Genomic DNA, 16,154 nt, shown 5'->3' on the forward strand with positions numbered 1-16,154 from the left:
ATTTTCACACTCCCACAATAGCTCCATGTGAATATGCAACAACGCACACAAAAGAGGGCTACTTAGGTTTATGCTCCAACAATCCAACAGGGGGGGGGGAATGGGTTCAGTCTCGGGAGAGTGTGACTCCACGTGGTCATTCCCCTTGGTTTACTGTGCCCGCCTATTCAAGACAAATTGGTGTTCAATGGGAAGAACATGCATTTCTTCCTTTCTCTGTGACAGATTTACCGGTTCAAAGTGACTGGACCTGCTGAGAAGTTATGTCCTTTATTTCAGGACATTTTATTCCCCAAGCAGACAGGCTGCCACGGCTCCTGATGTGGGAGCCCAGAGGGCCCCTGCACTTCTTGTTTTCTTCTTTCCCTTCAGATCAAGGTCTGGCATTTTACTCCACATGAAAAATCCAGCAGCCGCACAGTTTCTTCCCCCTTTGGCTCTCTGAGCTGTAATCAACATTTGTGGGAAGGGGGAGGCGGCACGAGGGCCAGATCTGGTTTGGGAAGCAGCTGGCAATTTGGGGGGCTGGGAGGGGAGAGGCCTGAGCAGGAATCAATGACCTAGGGCCATTCCGCACCAGGATCTATGTTGCAAATTGGTTGCGGAACGAAAAAACGCCATTTTAAATAGTGGAATTTGTCGTTATGCATACCTGCCTTTGTAGTGGAATCCAGTTGCGTTTCTATCGTTTCCCACAGATTTCCAGTCTCGGCAAAAATCGCTAGCCAGGAAGCGATATTGCTGAGCTTTGTCCCACCCCTGGCTGTCAATCAAACGAGCAGCCATTGGGTGGCTGTTATCATGCTCCCAAAAAGCCCCTTTCCCTTTAAGGCAGGTTTAAAAAAACACACACACACACACAAACACGTTGCAACGAATCTGCTTTGATTCGTTGCAACGGAGAGACCCATCTAGCTAGCAGGTGGTGTTTGAGCTGCCTTTTCATCGTTGCCACGCTCCCCCCCCCGAGTGAAAAAAAGTACACCCCCCCCCTCAGTGCGGAATGGCCCCTAGAGTCCAAATCAGCCTTTTCCTCCTTGGGAACTGATGTCTGGCAGCTGGAATTCAATTGTCATCCCAGCAGAGCTTCAGGCCCCACCTGCAGGAGGTTCTTGCTGTCTGGAGACCATGGGAAATCTCTACCCACCACCTGAAGCCTATCAGGGAAACAGCCATTGTTTTTTAAAAAGAGGTCAGAGTTCAATAGCGGAAGGTTCTTTTCTACCGTCTGAATGTTCTGGGAACGGTACAGGTGGGCGTTACTGTTTAAATATTGAAGAAGTACTAAAAATTCATGAGAGCAGCTTTCTGCACTGCTCTGGGCGATTATTGAAACAGACATTATCTACAGTAGCCTGAAGATGAAACTCAAACACTTTGGCCACCTCATGAGAAGGAAGGACTCCCTGGAGAAGAGCCTAATGCTGGGAGCGATTGAGGGCAAAAGAAGAAGGGGACGACAGAGAATGAGGTGGCTGGATGGAGTCACTGAAGCAGTAGGTGCAAACTTAAATGGACTCCGGGGAATGGTAGAGGACAGGAAGGATCATTGGAGGATCATTGTCCATGGGGTCGCGATGGGTCGGACATGACTTCGCACATAACAACAACAGCAGCAGCAGCAGCCTAACGTAGTCAGGAATGTATATAAAATAACCCGGCATTCTTTCTTCCTTCTCTCAGGCTTTTTATAGCATCCTAAATAGTTTGTGTTTGGAAGAGCCATTCTTCCTCTCTGGACAGTTTTGAAATTATTTGTCCTTGCACTTATGCAAATTGCTCCTGCCAAGGGTATAGATTCCGCTAGTGGGCTGCCACGGTTGCCACGGCTGGCCAGCCACCCCCAAGCCCTGAGAGGCACAGTGGGGAGCTGGAGTGGGACCAGTGCCCAAGCAGAATGGTGTGGGTGGCAGGGGAGCTGCAAGACAGCCTGCTTCCCTCAGATCCCTTCCTGGGACCACAGACATCTCCTTCCCTGGAGATTGTGGTGCAGCCCTCTGGCTTTTCCAGGTGAATGAAGCTGCAGCAGTGTGCGGATCTCAACATATCTTAACATCTGCTGTGGTGGCCATATCTGAGGCAGGCTGGGCAACTGCAGAACCTCATAGGGAGGCTGACATCCATGCAGGAATGCCAGCCTCCAGATGGGTCCCCCAGAAATACAGTTCATCTCCAGACTACAGAGCTCAGTTCCCAGCTGCTTTGGAAGGTGGACTTTTGGCATTGGGCCCAGTTGGGGTCCCTGCCCTTCTCCCAGGTTTCTCCCACCATTCTCCAGGAGGCAACCTAGTCTTCTGCCAGGGTTGGAGAACCTGAAGCTCTACCTCATGCCTCTCTGGGAACATTACCACCTTGGTGTAGTGGTTATGAGCACAGGCTTCTAATCTGGTAAACTGGGTTTGATTTCCCGCTCCTTCTCCACATGCAGCCAGCTGGGTGACCTTGGGCTTGCCATGGCACTGAGAAAGCTGTTCTGACCGAGCAGGAATATCAGGGCTCTCTCAGCCTCACCCACCTCACTGGGTGTCTGTTGTGAGGAGAGGACAGGAAAGGGGACTGCTGTGGACATAATTTATCTGGATTTCAGTAAAGCTTTTGATAAGGTTCCACATGATATTCTTGTTGACAAGTTGGTAAAATGCGGTATGGATCCTAATTCTGTCAGGTGGATCAATAACTGGTTGACAAATCGTACCCAGAGGGTACTTGTTAATTGTTCAGCATTTTCTTGGAAAAGAGTGACAAGTGGAGTACCCCAAGGATCTGTCCTGGGGCCTGTGTTGTTCAACATATTTATAAATGATTTGGATGAGGGATTAGAGGGGATACTGATTAAATTTTCAGATGATACTAAACTGGGAGGGGTAGCAAACACAACTGAAGACAGCAACAGAATACAGGATAGATTTGAGAAGTGGGCTAAACCCAGAAAGACGAAAACACTGCAGGAGCTTTAAGAAGCCTATTTGGATGAACAGAGAACTTCAAGAGGAACTAAGAAAGAAAAGAAAAATGTTCAGGAAATGGAGGGAAGGACAGAGCTCTAAAGTTGAGTACCTACAAGTTACTAGGCACTGTAGATCAATCATCAGAAAGGCCAAAGCTGAGAGTGAGCTAAGATTGGCCAGGGAAGCCCATTGTAACAAGAAAAGATTTTTCAGTTATGTGAGGAGCAAACGTAAAGTAAAGGAGGCAATAGGCCCACTGTTGGGTGTGGATGGACAAACTCTAACGGAAGATGCAGAGAAAGCAGAAAGGCTTAGTGCCTATTTTACATCTGTTTTTGGTGAGGGGTTTGGAGATCAAGACATATGAAGAAAGGTTGGGGGAACTTGGTCTGTTTAGCCTAGAGAGGAGACGACTGAGAGGGGATCTGATAACCATCTTCAAGTATTTAAAAGGCTGCCATATGGTGGATGGAGCAGAGTTGTTCTGTCTTGCCCCAGAGGGACAGACCAGAACGAATGGGATGAAATTAATTAAAAAGAAATTCCATCTAAGCATCCTGAAGAAGTTTCTGACAGAGCAGTTTCTTAGTGGAACAAGCTTCCTCGGGAGGTGGTGGGTTCTCCATCTTTGGAAATGTTTAAACAGAGGCTAGATAGCCATCTGATGGAGAGGCTGATTCTGTGAAGGCAAAGGGGTGGCAGGTTACAGTAGATGAGCGATTGGGATGTGAGTGTCCTGCATAGTGCAGGGGGTTGGACTAGATGACCCATGTGGTCCCTTCCAACTCTATTATTCTATTTTATCCTTTTTGGAGACCACCTCCTATGATATGTGCCTGGGGTCACCACTCTTAATTCTTAATTCTGTGCTGAGATTGTATCTCATGTGCGTCAGGAAAAAAGCTCCAAAGAGGCCTGTCAGAGGCAGGGCCAAAGGCGAATGTAAGCAGCATCTAAGAACCAACTCTTCTTCTTCTTCAGTAATTTCAGGGCTCCCTCAGCCTCACCCACCTCACAGGATGACTGTTGTGGGGAGAGCAAAGGGAAGGTGGAGTTTTCAAGCTGCTTTCAAACTCCTTCAGGTAGAGAAAAGTGGCAGATGAGAACTAACTCCTCCTCCTCCTCCTCCTCCTCCTCCTCCTCCTCTTCCTCTTCCTCTTCCTCTTCCTCTTCCTCTTCCTCTTCCTCTTCCTCTTCTTCTTCTTCTTCTTCTTCTTCTTCTTCTTCTTCTTCAGTAATATCAGGGCTCTCTTAGCCTCACGTTTCTTACAGCAGAGGTTCTCAACCTTCCTAATGCCGCCACCCTTTAATCCAGTTCCTCATCTTGTGGTGACCCCCAACCATGAAATTATTCAATTAATTTCTTTCACAGAAATTTAACCAAAACTGACCAACGGCGTGAAGATCCATTATTCATGATTGTATATAAATTGTTCCCCCCCCCCCCCGGGGTTTTCAGTTCAATCCTGCCTCTTGTCCCACCATGCCAATCTTGCTCTTTCCCTTGATTTATTCAAGGCGTGAGCTTTCATGTGCAGGCCCCCTCCCTCAGACAAAATTGATTTTGGCTGATTTTGTGAAGGCTTAAGGGGGTGGTAGTAACCCTACCTCCGCCTTCTGTCCAAAAAAGTGTAACCCAGAAGCCTGTCAGCTTGTTCTTCCTTCTGTACAGAATGGCTTTCAGGAAAGCTCCCCTGGATACTTAAGCCAGTGGTTCTCAACCTTCCTAATGCTGCCACCCTTTAATCCAGTTCCTCTGGAAACTGACCAATGGTGTGAAGATCCATGGTTCATGATTGTATATAAATTGGTTTTTTCCAGGGGGTTTTCAATTGAGTCCTGCCTCTTGTCCCACCATGCCGATCTCACTCTTTTCCGATGCTCCAGACAGATGAACACTCGATCTCGATCTACCCTGCAAGGCTGTTGTGTGGATGAAATGGCAGAGAAGTGATGTTGGCCACTTTGGGACCCCCTTGCAGAGAAGGGCGGGGTATGAACTGAGTAACGAAAACCAATGATTTGGAAGAACAAAACTTGAGTCCAGGGGCACCTTTAAGACTAAAAAAAAAGATTTATTCAAGGCGTGAACTTTCATGTGCAGGCCCCCTCCCTCAGACAAAATTGATTTTGGCTGATTTTGTGAAGGCTTAAGGGGGTGGTAGGTTACAGAGGATGAGCGAGAGGGTTGTGAGTGTCCTGCATAGTGCATAGTTGGACTAGATGACCCATGAGGTCCTTTCTAAATCTATTATTCTATGATTCTATGATTTGGAGACATCAGTAAAAGGATGTGAGCTACTTTGGGTCCCCCTTGGAGTGAAGGGTGGGGGAGCAGCCAAGAAAATCCATGATTTGGGGGAGACAACAGTGGTGGTGCACCTCCCCCACCAAGTGGCTTGCCCTGCTGCAACCCCTGTGAAAGGGTCGTTTGACCCCCCAAAGGTGTCCCAACCCCCCGTTGTGAACCACTGCCTTACAGAGTGTCTGTTGTGGGGAGAGGAAAAGGAAGGCGTCTGTAAGCCACTTTGAGACTCCTTCAGGGTTTAGAAGCAGTGGCTGGATGGCTCAGGCAGAGTCGTCTGAAACTCAACCCCTCCAAGACGGATGTCCTGTGGCTGGGCAGAAGAGGGCAGGACCAGGAAGTGGGTCTCCCACGCCTGGATGGGGTGCAATTAACACCTGCACCAGAAGCCAGGAACTTGGGTGTGATCTTTGATGCCTCCCTTTCCATGGAGGCTCAGGTCTCGAAAGTAGCCCGAACAGCGTTTTTCCATCTGTGCCAAGCTCGGCCTCTAGCACCCTCCCTGCCCTCCGAACACTTGGCGACAGTGATCCATGCAACGGTCACTTCCAGACTACACTACCGTAACGCGCTCTACATGGGCCTACTCTTGGCTTTGACCCGGAAATTGCAGCTGGTACAGAACACTGCAAGGGTCCTCACTGGAACATTCTGCCATCTGCACTGGTTACCAGTCTACTTCTGGATGAAGGTTAAGGTTTAGTTTTAACCTTCAAGGCTATATGCAGCCTGGGTCCAGCTTATCTGCAGGACTGCTTATCTGCTTATGCCCCCAGCAGGGCTCTTCGCCCTGCAGGTATGAATTTACTGGTGGTCCTGGGCCCCCGGGACATACGCCTGGCCCCAACCTGGTGAACGAGCTCCCAAAAGAGCTGTGGGCCTTGTGGGATTTGTCAGCTTTCTGCAGGGCCTGCAAAATGGAGCTCTTCCGCCAGGCATATGGTTGAGGGCGGCTCCTGGCGCTGTCAGCTGTGGATCTCTAGCTGAAACCAACTAAGTCCCTCCTTATAGAATCATAGAGTTGGAAGGGGCCATACAGGCCATCTAGTCCAACCCCCTGCTCAATGCAGGATCAGCCCTAAGCATCCTAAAGCATCCAAGAAAAGTGTGTATCCAACCTTTGCTTGAAGACTTCCAGTGAGGGGGAGCTCACCACCTCCTTAGGCAGCCTATTCCACTGCTGAACTACTCTGACTGTGAAAATTTTTTTCCTGATATCTAGCCTATATCGTTGTACTTGAAGTTTAAACCCATTACTGCGTGTCCTCTCCTCTGCAGCCAGCAGAAACAGCATCCTGCCCTCCTCCAAGTGACAACCTTTCAAATACTTAAAGAGGGCTATCATGTCTCCTCTCAACCTCCTTTTCTCCAGGCTGAACATTCCCAAGTCCCTCAACCTATCTTCATAGGGCTTGGTCCCTTGGCCACAGATCATCTTCGTCACTCTCCTCTGTACCCTTTCAATTTTATCTACGTCCTTCTTGAAGTGAGGCCTCCAGAACTGCACACAGTACTCCAGGTGTGGTCTGACCAGTGCGGTATACAATGGGACTATGACATCTTGTGATTTTGATGTGATGCCCCTGCATGAGCACATTCTTCCCAAGATCTTCTCTGCGCCCAGTTGGCCTCTGCAGGCAGCAGCCCAGGCACTTCCCGGGGAATGCATCCGAGTCCGCTGGGCAGGAGGGGCCTTGCTGGCGCAGGGCCCTAGGCTGTAGGAGTCTGCTGGGTTGACCTGTGAGGCATGTGGGTGCATGAGGGACAAGGCCCGGCCTCCAGGGTGCATTGCTAGAGCCAGGGAGCTGCCGTCACTCTGCTGCCCACCTATGCGAGCGTAGGAGGCAGGGCTTCACCCCCAGCACCTGCACTTTCAACAGGTTCAGGCCTGCACATGCTGATTTACAGGTAAATTAAAGCAAAACAGAAAACAAGTGAAAATAGTTAGCTGTATTTATTCATTTCTAGATCACATTCATTGTCACGTTTTGACCCCGTGTTGGGTGAAGTCAAGTGCTGAGGTCTGAGCTGGCTCACAAGGCACTTGGGATCCAGCAAAACGCCAGCCAGCCAGCCAGCCAGCCAGCCAGCCCGACCAAACCCCTGACCCAGAAGCTCCCAGTTTGAATGCAACAGGAACAGAAATGCATTTGGTTCCGTTGTAAACCACTGGCCATTCTGAGAAAAAGTATCTGTGGCACTTTCTTCTTGAGGTTACAGTAGCATATAATGGAAATAGTAAAGGACCACCGGATGGCAAGATTTGGGGGGTTTAGGGATTCTTGGCATGCCTTGAAACTGAGGATGCCAATTTCCTGCTAAACTTGATAACTGGAGTGCATTCACTAAGAGCTCTGCCAGCTCTGGACTAGGAAAGAACTTTCTGGGGTGGAGCCTAAGAAAGGCGGCATTGAGGAATGGGAGGGGCCTCAGCAATAACGATCCAGAGTCCCCCCTCCAAAGCAGCCATTTTCTCCAGGGGAACCCGTCTTGGTCACCCAGAGATCAGTTGTAATACTGGGAGATCTTCAGGTACCTTCTGGAGGTTGGCAACCCTCAAATTCACCCATGAAGGAATTATAAAACAATTCATTCTGTGAAAGCCACATGGCCACTAACAAGGAGTCTGTAATTTCCATTCTCTCAGTTTTGCTCATTTTTTTGTTCGCAGCTGGAGTGGTATTCTTTGAGCCTGAGGTAGGTAGGTAGGTGGTCACCACAACCAGGACCCTGAAACATTCTGCTCTGAGGGCACACATGGGAGGGCCTCAATCCAAGCACGGGGGAAGCACAATCCCGTCAGCTCTTGGAAACTAAATATAAATACTAATAAATGCTTCCAGAAACTTGTGTGTACCTCAAAACATTATGAAAAATAGATTTGCTTAGCTTGAAAACATCTGTGGACTATATGTTGGTGATAAAATAGATTAAATTATTTCACTTACAGCTGTGCTGCCACAAAACGGATAGCTTTTAAGTATTCACCCCTGCCCTTTGGGCGAGTGAGGGCGCTTCACCTCAAAGCGCTGCAGGGTCATTATCTTGGAAAACCTGATTTCATTCATTTCCTTTATGGCCTTTAAATATGGGAGACAACATAGACAAGGGAAAGGATTTGCCTGACGTCTTACTTGAGCCTGGGGAACCTGAACTATGAAGCGAATGGCCAGTGTGCCTTCCTGAGCCCAGGGGGTACCGGGGAAGCCTTCCCATTCAAGAGGGCGAGGGGGGGTCGACCAGAAGGCACATCATGGGCCTGGAAGAGGCTTTCCTAGCAGGGCCTGCAGCACAAGTGGGCGACCACTTTGAGGGGAGCCGTCTCCTCAGGGGGGCCCCTTTCCCGTGGCAGGGCAGGGCTTGCCCACAGGTCCAGTTCTTCAGCCAAGCCATTCAGCTGTGGTGAGACTGCCAAGTCCCCAATTGCTCTCCAGGAGCTGGGGCGCAGCAGGGCCCTCTTGAGGTTGCTTGGATCCAGACCAGAAGGCGGTGTGTCCCCTTGCTCCCGGCCATCACGGGCTACTATGCAGGAAGGTGCTGGGCGCAGCTGCCTCCCTTCCCATTGGCCTCAGGAGAAAAGGGAATGCAAACAGGCCAGACTAGAACACCTCAGAGGCAGCACTCTTCCCTGCGGCTCCCCTGACATTCGCTTGCTCTGGGGAACTGCCAGGAAACCTTCCGGTGCTCCTTGTCCCTTGAATGGCAGGGACCAAACACAGAGGAGGAGTCTGTCCAGGGGGGGTTCTTCCTCCTCAGGCCCTTGGAATGGAGACTACGGGGCTGGAGGCAAAAGACGTGTCACCCGCATCCCGATTACTTCTGGCTCACTCGTCCCCCCCCCCCCCCCCCCCGTGGCTGCCTGAGGAAACAAGGGCCTATTTTGAACTGCAATCAGTTTGAAGTGAATCAACCACTTGTTCTGCTCCCTCAGCAACTGGTCCCTTCCCACCTCTCACCTCTCGTAGGGGCAATCAGCTTCCTCCGTGTCAGCAATTCCCCCTACAATCAAAGTGAAGGGCTTGTTTTTTTAAAAAGAGAGAGATCTTGGCAGACGGCACAGGTCTAGTCTCAGTCCACAGAGTACAAAAATCTTCCCAGGAAAAACAGGGCTCAACATATTTGGGCTTTGGTCTCCCCGTTGTCTAGCGCAGGAGAGAAGGAAGGCTCTTGTTCCTTGCTCGATTTCCTTGTGGCTGCGAACTGGTCCAGCTCTCGAGCTTCTGAAGGCACCTTCTTTTTGGCAAACGCCTGGTTGATTTCGAGAAGAGTTTTGTTTTTTGTCTCAGGAAGGACAAAAAAGAGGAAGGTGGCTCCAGCCAGGCAGACGGCTGCAAACACCAGGAAACAGTAGGTCTGTAGGCCTATCTGCAAGGAGACAGAGCACAACATCAGCTGGACCACAGAAGTTAGGATGCCAGCTGGAGAACACGGCGCACAGTGCACTAGTAGCTCAGCCCCACCCCTCTCCGGATTAGGGTTTCCAGTGCAGGGCGGTAGGAAGATTGCCGACCCACCCCTCGTTTGAGAATCTGAACGCTGCCCAAAGTCATGCACATTCTGAAATAATGCCAACACTGATTGGGTCTGGAGGAACCAAATCTACACAAGAACATCCAAGAGTGACTTTTAATTTTTTATTTTCTTTATTTATTGGATGTATTGTCTGCCTCTTCCCTAGAATAGACTTGGGGTGGCTAACAACAATAAAAAAACCTATACAAATAAATATAAAAGCATTCAACAGTAATTTTAAAAAATCTTCACATAAAAACCCTCTTAACTGCCCCGGGTCTGACTACTTGGGTCAGAATAATTCTGGCATTGATTTTGTGTCCAAATTAGTGGACACAATTTTGTGTCAGGATGGATGAGGAGGTGGAGAAGTCGGGGGGGGGGCTTTCTGATGTCATCTTGTTATTCTGTTGGCCTCAACCATATGACTCATGGAGGCTCCGATACGGCCCAGGTCTTGGCTGGCAACTCATTTCCCCAGGCTGGAGGCTCTGGGTGAGGCCCATCACACGTCTATGGAGTCGGGGACTACCAGTAAGCGCAGTGCTCTTCAGGGGACTTACTCAGAAAGGCCTGGACTGCATAAGGCCTTAAAGCTTAAAAGCTTGAACTTGATCTGGAATTCAACAAACCAGCGCAACTGCTGGAGAGCAGGCAATATATGCGTTCTCCATGGGGTCCTTGTGAAGACCCATGTTCTGAACCAGCTGCAGTTCCTGGCTCAAGGTCAAGGGTAGGCTCATGCAGAGCGAGTGACAGAAGTCTTACCCGGGGGGACCATTGATGGATCACTGTGGCTTGGTGTTCTGGGACCAGAAAGGGTGCTACAAGTTTGGCTTGGCGGACTTGGAAAAATGCCTGCTGAGCTGCCCATATAATCTTTTGAGCTATAACTAATGAACAAAGTGACCAATTTCAGGTTTTAAAGCATGGTTGGGAAATTTATCAATTCCTTTACAACTAACTAATGTTAACAACGGCTCCAATCACTACCATTTTTGTGATATAAGGAATAAATCAAAGAAAGGGTCAATTTTGACCCATTGTAATAATGTTTATGGCATATGGCATTTTACCTAATGCAAATAGTCAGCTAAAGCAGGGGTAGTCAACCTGTGGCCCTCCAGATCTTCATGGACTACAATTCCCACGATCCCCTGCCAGCTCATGGGAATTGTAGTCCATGGACATCTGGAGGGCCACAGGAGAGCTGACAAATATATTTGTAGAACAAGTAAATATCTAAGACCAACCTATAAGACATGATGTCTTTATGTGTATTAGGGGTTGGGTGTCTCCCCCCCACCCCTTCCCCTGCAGTGCTGGCTGCTTCGGGCTCCCAAGAGCATCTGATTTTCATACTGCTCCATGAACCAATTTTCATCAAAGAATTGGGAGGGAAGAGAGATGATATTTTAAGTGCTAATCCTTTCAGGTGGAACAAATATTTTCAGCATTGTAATTTCTCTCAGTAAAAACTCCATGCAAGAGCACAAATCAGCTTAATGTCTCAGGCTCCCCCCCCCCCCGAGCAAGGCAGTTCACACCCTGAGCAGAATATGAGCTTCCATGAGTTGCTGTTCGCTTCTTCAGATAGCAGCGACTCACACAAGTTCATGTGCTGCCACTACTTTTGTTAGCCTTTAAGGTACTACAGGGCCCTTGCTCTTTTACTCTGCTACAGTCAGGCTCCCCATCTTGATCTAGGTGCAAAACAGAGCTGCTGTCCTCTTGAACGGGGCCATGGGCTGTGGCTCCAGACTGCTCCTGAGTGGGTCCTCCTGTGTTAATGAGCGGCCATCATGCCCACAGCTTAGAGGGGACGCTGGTTGCAGTACCCAGGTCACAGAGAAGTATGTGGAACAGAATTCAGAACTCATTACCTGAATGAATGGGAAAAGAAGTCCAACTGCAAAATTGGAGAGCCAGTTGATTATCCCCGCAATCATAAAAGCAGCAGGTCTTTGGGACTGGGGAAAGAATTCTCCTGTCAGGACAAATGGGATCCCACCTGCATAAGAAGAATGAAGAATATGCTGTTTTAGTAAGCACTGCCAATCTCAGCGATGTTTTGCTGTGGTAATTGACCACCTGTAATTTCTGGTATTAAATTTCAGTAGTAATACTCTGCAGGCTTTCCCACATTCTCATTTTCCTGGTTTGTGTGTGCCTGTTGCTGGCGGAGGGGAATTCTGATCCATATGTGCTTGGCTCCCTCTAGTGGTCAATTCAATATTACATTTAGTCATGTCCGTCAGAAACACCTGCAGTTTAAATCAGCGGCCAGTGGTTGAGAGAAAGAGACAGAGAGACAGAGAGACAGAGACTGTAGGAGAAACCAGACAGAAGTCCAAAGCCAGGTTCCAGTGCAATGGCTCCTCAGCCCTGAGTTGGCAACAGAGAGTCATCTGCTGGCCAGTTCACCGCCCTGGTCACCAGAGTCTCAGGTGTAGTGTAGAGCAGAGGTCCCCTACCTTTTTATCATCGGGGACCTGTCAACGCTTGACAATTTTTCTGAGGCCCGGGGGGGTAGTCTTTTGCCGAGAGATGTTGCCGCTGCCGTCGCCTGAGCCCCTGCTCAATTTGCTTTCCCGCCGTGCCCAACTTCCCGCCACCCGCTGGGGGGCGCTGCCAGCAGCAAGGGGGAGCCCCAGTCATGGCGGCCGCTGGAAAGCACCAAAGGTGAGCTGGTGGTAGAGTGGCAGGGCAGCCCCTGAGGCAGCAACTGGGGAGGAGGAGCCGCAGCCCGGTACCAACTGATCCACGGACCGTTCCCGGTCCCTGGACCAGGGGTTGGAGACCACTGGTATAGAGGAAGGATAAAGAGGAGACTGCAAGACAGAAGGTGCAGTGCTTGACTGGCAGCACAACATGGGCTCCACATCAGAGATGAGAATGAGTGTTTGCAGGAGCAGGTGCTTGGCATGATGTATAAAAGCAGCAAACTAGGGAATGGCTGCATGAAAGCAACTTGCCTGTTTGTCAGTGGCCTTGTAGTCTGCACGCTGGACTGATTTCCTTGCATCTGGCTCTAGCCTGTATCTTAGATGCTCTGTTTTTGGATTCTTCTTTGAAGCTGTGACTTATATCTGACCAGTATCTGAGCCCTGGAAAAGTATTCCGATGAAGCTTACAAACCCATCTGTGTTGGTTGAGCTGCTTTTGAGGGAAATGGCTTTCTTCTGTTTTCTGCCCCTTTGATGCACTTCTGAATTGCTGTGGGGTGCTATTTAAGATGTCCACAGCATCTTCTACAATGCGGCTTCCCTTCCCCCTTTACTGCCCTGTGATCTTCCCTGGAAGATTTTTTAACTTTCTAAATTGAGCACCGAACTGAAATAGCCCTAACTGAAATACAGCAGAACCAAATCGAGGCACCTCAACGGTTCCAGTGTAGTGCTAAGGGCTATACTGGTTCAGTACTATAGCAAAGGACTCTGAGGAAGATTGCAAGGTGGAAAAGGGCAGTGTGGAGGGGTTTGAAATGACCAGTGTCTCAGTATCATCTCTTTAATGGAAGGAAATTCACAATATGAAGCCCCCGTCCCTGTATCACAGAGGTAGTCAAACTGCAGCCCTCCAGATGTCCATGGACTACAATTCCCATGAGCCCCTGCCATTGTCCGCTGGCAGGGGCTCATGGTAATTGTAGTCCATGGACATCTGGAGGGCCGCAGTTTGACTACCCCTGCTGTATCACTTTTCCTTGAAATTGGGTCAACAAAAAATAACCATCTGGTTTAACGGTAATGTGAAAATCTTCGTTATTTGACAGCCAAAATAGTATATTGATTAAAAAAAAATAAGACTGACCGAGTTAAACTCAAAATCTGGAAATTATCAACTTTAAATGAAATGAAAAATGTTGTGAGCCCTTCATTAGCATACACATTTCACTCATTTAGCACAGTTATAACAGTCTCTCTCCTCACATCTCAGTAATTCCATAAATGCCCATAAATACTTTCAGTTCTGAAGTAACTACAGAGGGTTCTGTGACGTCTCTAACTTCATAATTGTTAACCTTAAGAGCACAAAGATACACTACCCAGAATCTCTAGGCACCAGCTGATTTGAACATGATTTATATGTCAGAAGCAATTTGTTCATGATGAAGTCATAGAATCATAGAATCATAGAGTTGGAAGGGGCCATACAGGCCATCTAGTCCAACCCCCTGCTCAACGCAGGATCAGCCCTAAGTCCAACCTTCTACTTCAATTAAACTTTTCAATGTATTGGGAGTTGTCTGGGTAAGCATGACAGAGACCGTTTCCCCACTGAGGACTCACCCAGCTATCATTTCGCGATGATTCCTGTTTCTAAAGTTTGGGATCCTCCCTGGACTGTTTCCCAGTTCTGCACTGGGAGCCTTTGCCCCCCGCTTTCCCCTCTTTTTGCCCCCGAATTGAGGCCCCATTTGTTTCTGCACTGAAGTTGAGGGACAGGAAGTGGAAACTTCCCGGCAGCCATTTTAACTAGTCCATCTTTGTCACGTAACAAAAACACCCAATCATCTGCCAGTACCATTGTGTTGCCTTTGAACACCCCCCCTTCCAAATCTGAAATTATTGTAATTTTTTAAAATCACCCTAATTGTGTTATAAGACTCTTGCGAGTCTTCTCCTCTGCTGCCCTCCTCTAAGTGACAGCCTTTCAAATCCTTCAAGACAGCAATCATGTCCCCCTTAAGGGTTTGATCTCCGGTCCCCAGATCCTTCTTGTTGCTCCCATCTGCACCTGCCCCCATCTGTCCACATCCTTTGGGAAGGGAGGATGCAGAGAGAATGGAGCAGCAGGGATCTGCTTTGTGCAAAGAGGCACATCCAAAGTAGTGTGTGATGCATCTGAGGGACGAGCAAGAAGGACTGCACCAATCCAGGGGACCTGCATGCAGGCTGCTCATGCTGGCCAAGAGGATCTCATTCTCTGCCATGCATATCTGATCCCTGGCCGGAGGAACCAGGCTCTAGGAGTGTGGAGTATGGAGCCCTCAACAAGCCCATCCTGAATTGCTACAACAAAATGCTGCCATTCTTACTCCCAACAATAAATTAACGCTTTCTCAGCCCTGAACACCTTAGCAAAAGGCATCGGGATCACAGTTATTTCTCTGCGGCCACAGGTGGAAAGCCTTAAGCAGTCACCTCCTGCCTATCAAGTTTTGCAATGCATAAGCCGTCTGCATGAACTATAAGGTCTTGTCTGTAGCAACAAGCAATGGCCCAGCTAGATCTCCTTCACCATGGTGCTGGGGGCATCCCGGAATACCAATCTGGGCTGTGAGATCAAAAGAATATTCCACCCACTGAATGGATTTGGCTTTTGAATATTATGTTGCAGGCGGAAACAGCTCCTTGCTGGACAGAAAAAGAACTAAAAGGTGTGGCCAAAGCCTTCAGCATGGCCTCTCTTCATGACTTTGGGCTCCTGTGTGTGGCCCTCAGCCCAGGATGGGGCAGAAATGAACAGCAGCTTCTCCAGAAATAGCTACGGGGGGGGGGGGGGAGGGTGTATAGTGTTTTCCTCCCCATAGTGACTTAAAGAGGCTTTTTGTCCTTTTCCTTCGGTGAATCAGAATCTCAGCACACCTGTATTGTTCTCATATCCCCCGGCCTCCTTGGCGCAGATATTTCTTTGTTATGGTGGGCAATGCCTACATTCCTCCTACTATGCACAGATACTTTGTCAAACACAGAGAAGGCTGAGAGCTTGAGAATTAGCCCTTGAGCAAAACTGGAGAGGAACGCAAACTCCCTCGTTCCTGAGTCTGCTTGCTGAAGCACAGACCAGCCCACAATGTTCCTACAGCATTCCCAACAAAACAAAACCAGCGCATTGCCATGGTAGCCAGCCGCCAAAGCCCAGAGGACTGCCAACCCCAAGCCCATGCATGAACCCCAGCCCTGCTCCAGGCACAGTGCCTGGCCAGCCAGGGACATCTGGTGGCCTGGCCTGAGATCTTGAGTCACTTGCAGGGCAATTAGCACATTCAAATTCAAAATCTTTAGTGGCATTTAAGAGGTAGGGCCTACAAATACAAATGAATGAATGGTGACAATTGCATAGACTAAGGGCAGGGCAATTATCTCTGGATGGAACATGACAAGTCTGTATTGCTGCCAGCTGGTTCTCCTCAACCTCCATGATGCCTCCTACACTGAGTGACAGTTCTGACTCCCCCATCCCTTTCCCAGATGCTCAGTTCCACTCCCAGATTTTAAGGACCAGCAAGTTCAGTCCGGAATGGCCCCCAAGAAGAGGCCACCTGAAAACTCCCAGATGCTACAGATGTTCTCAGAACGAGGTCATCCTGTCTCAAGGCAGGGACGCAACAGAGCCAGCTGACATGAACTCTCAGTGTGGACGTGACACGTGGTCGAGCAACA

At 49.0% G+C, this 16,154-nt stretch overlaps 1 protein-coding gene across 3 annotated transcripts in view; it reads right to left on the reverse strand.

Annotated features, from left to right (window-relative positions):
• Positions 1-7,192: 7,192 nt before the first annotated feature.
• SLC2A9 (solute carrier family 2 member 9) overlaps positions 7,193-16,154 on the reverse strand; it is an 82,875-nt gene continuing 73,913 nt past the window's right edge. For all 3 annotated transcript variants that reach the window (XM_077302327.1, XM_077302325.1, XM_077302326.1), the window contains 2 exons: positions 11,649-11,776; positions 7,193-9,618 (listed from right to left, as the gene is read on the reverse strand). In XM_077302327.1, coding sequence (XP_077158442.1) covers positions 9,364-9,618; positions 11,649-11,776 — 383 coding nt within the window. In that variant the 3' untranslated portion in view covers positions 7,193-9,363. The remainder of the gene's footprint in view (positions 9,619-11,648; positions 11,777-16,154) is intronic.

This window comes from Paroedura picta, chromosome 10 (assembly GCF_049243985.1).
Source record: "Paroedura picta isolate Pp20150507F chromosome 10, Ppicta_v3.0, whole genome shotgun sequence".
NCBI classification, from domain to species: domain Eukaryota; kingdom Metazoa; phylum Chordata; class Lepidosauria; order Squamata; family Gekkonidae; genus Paroedura; species Paroedura picta.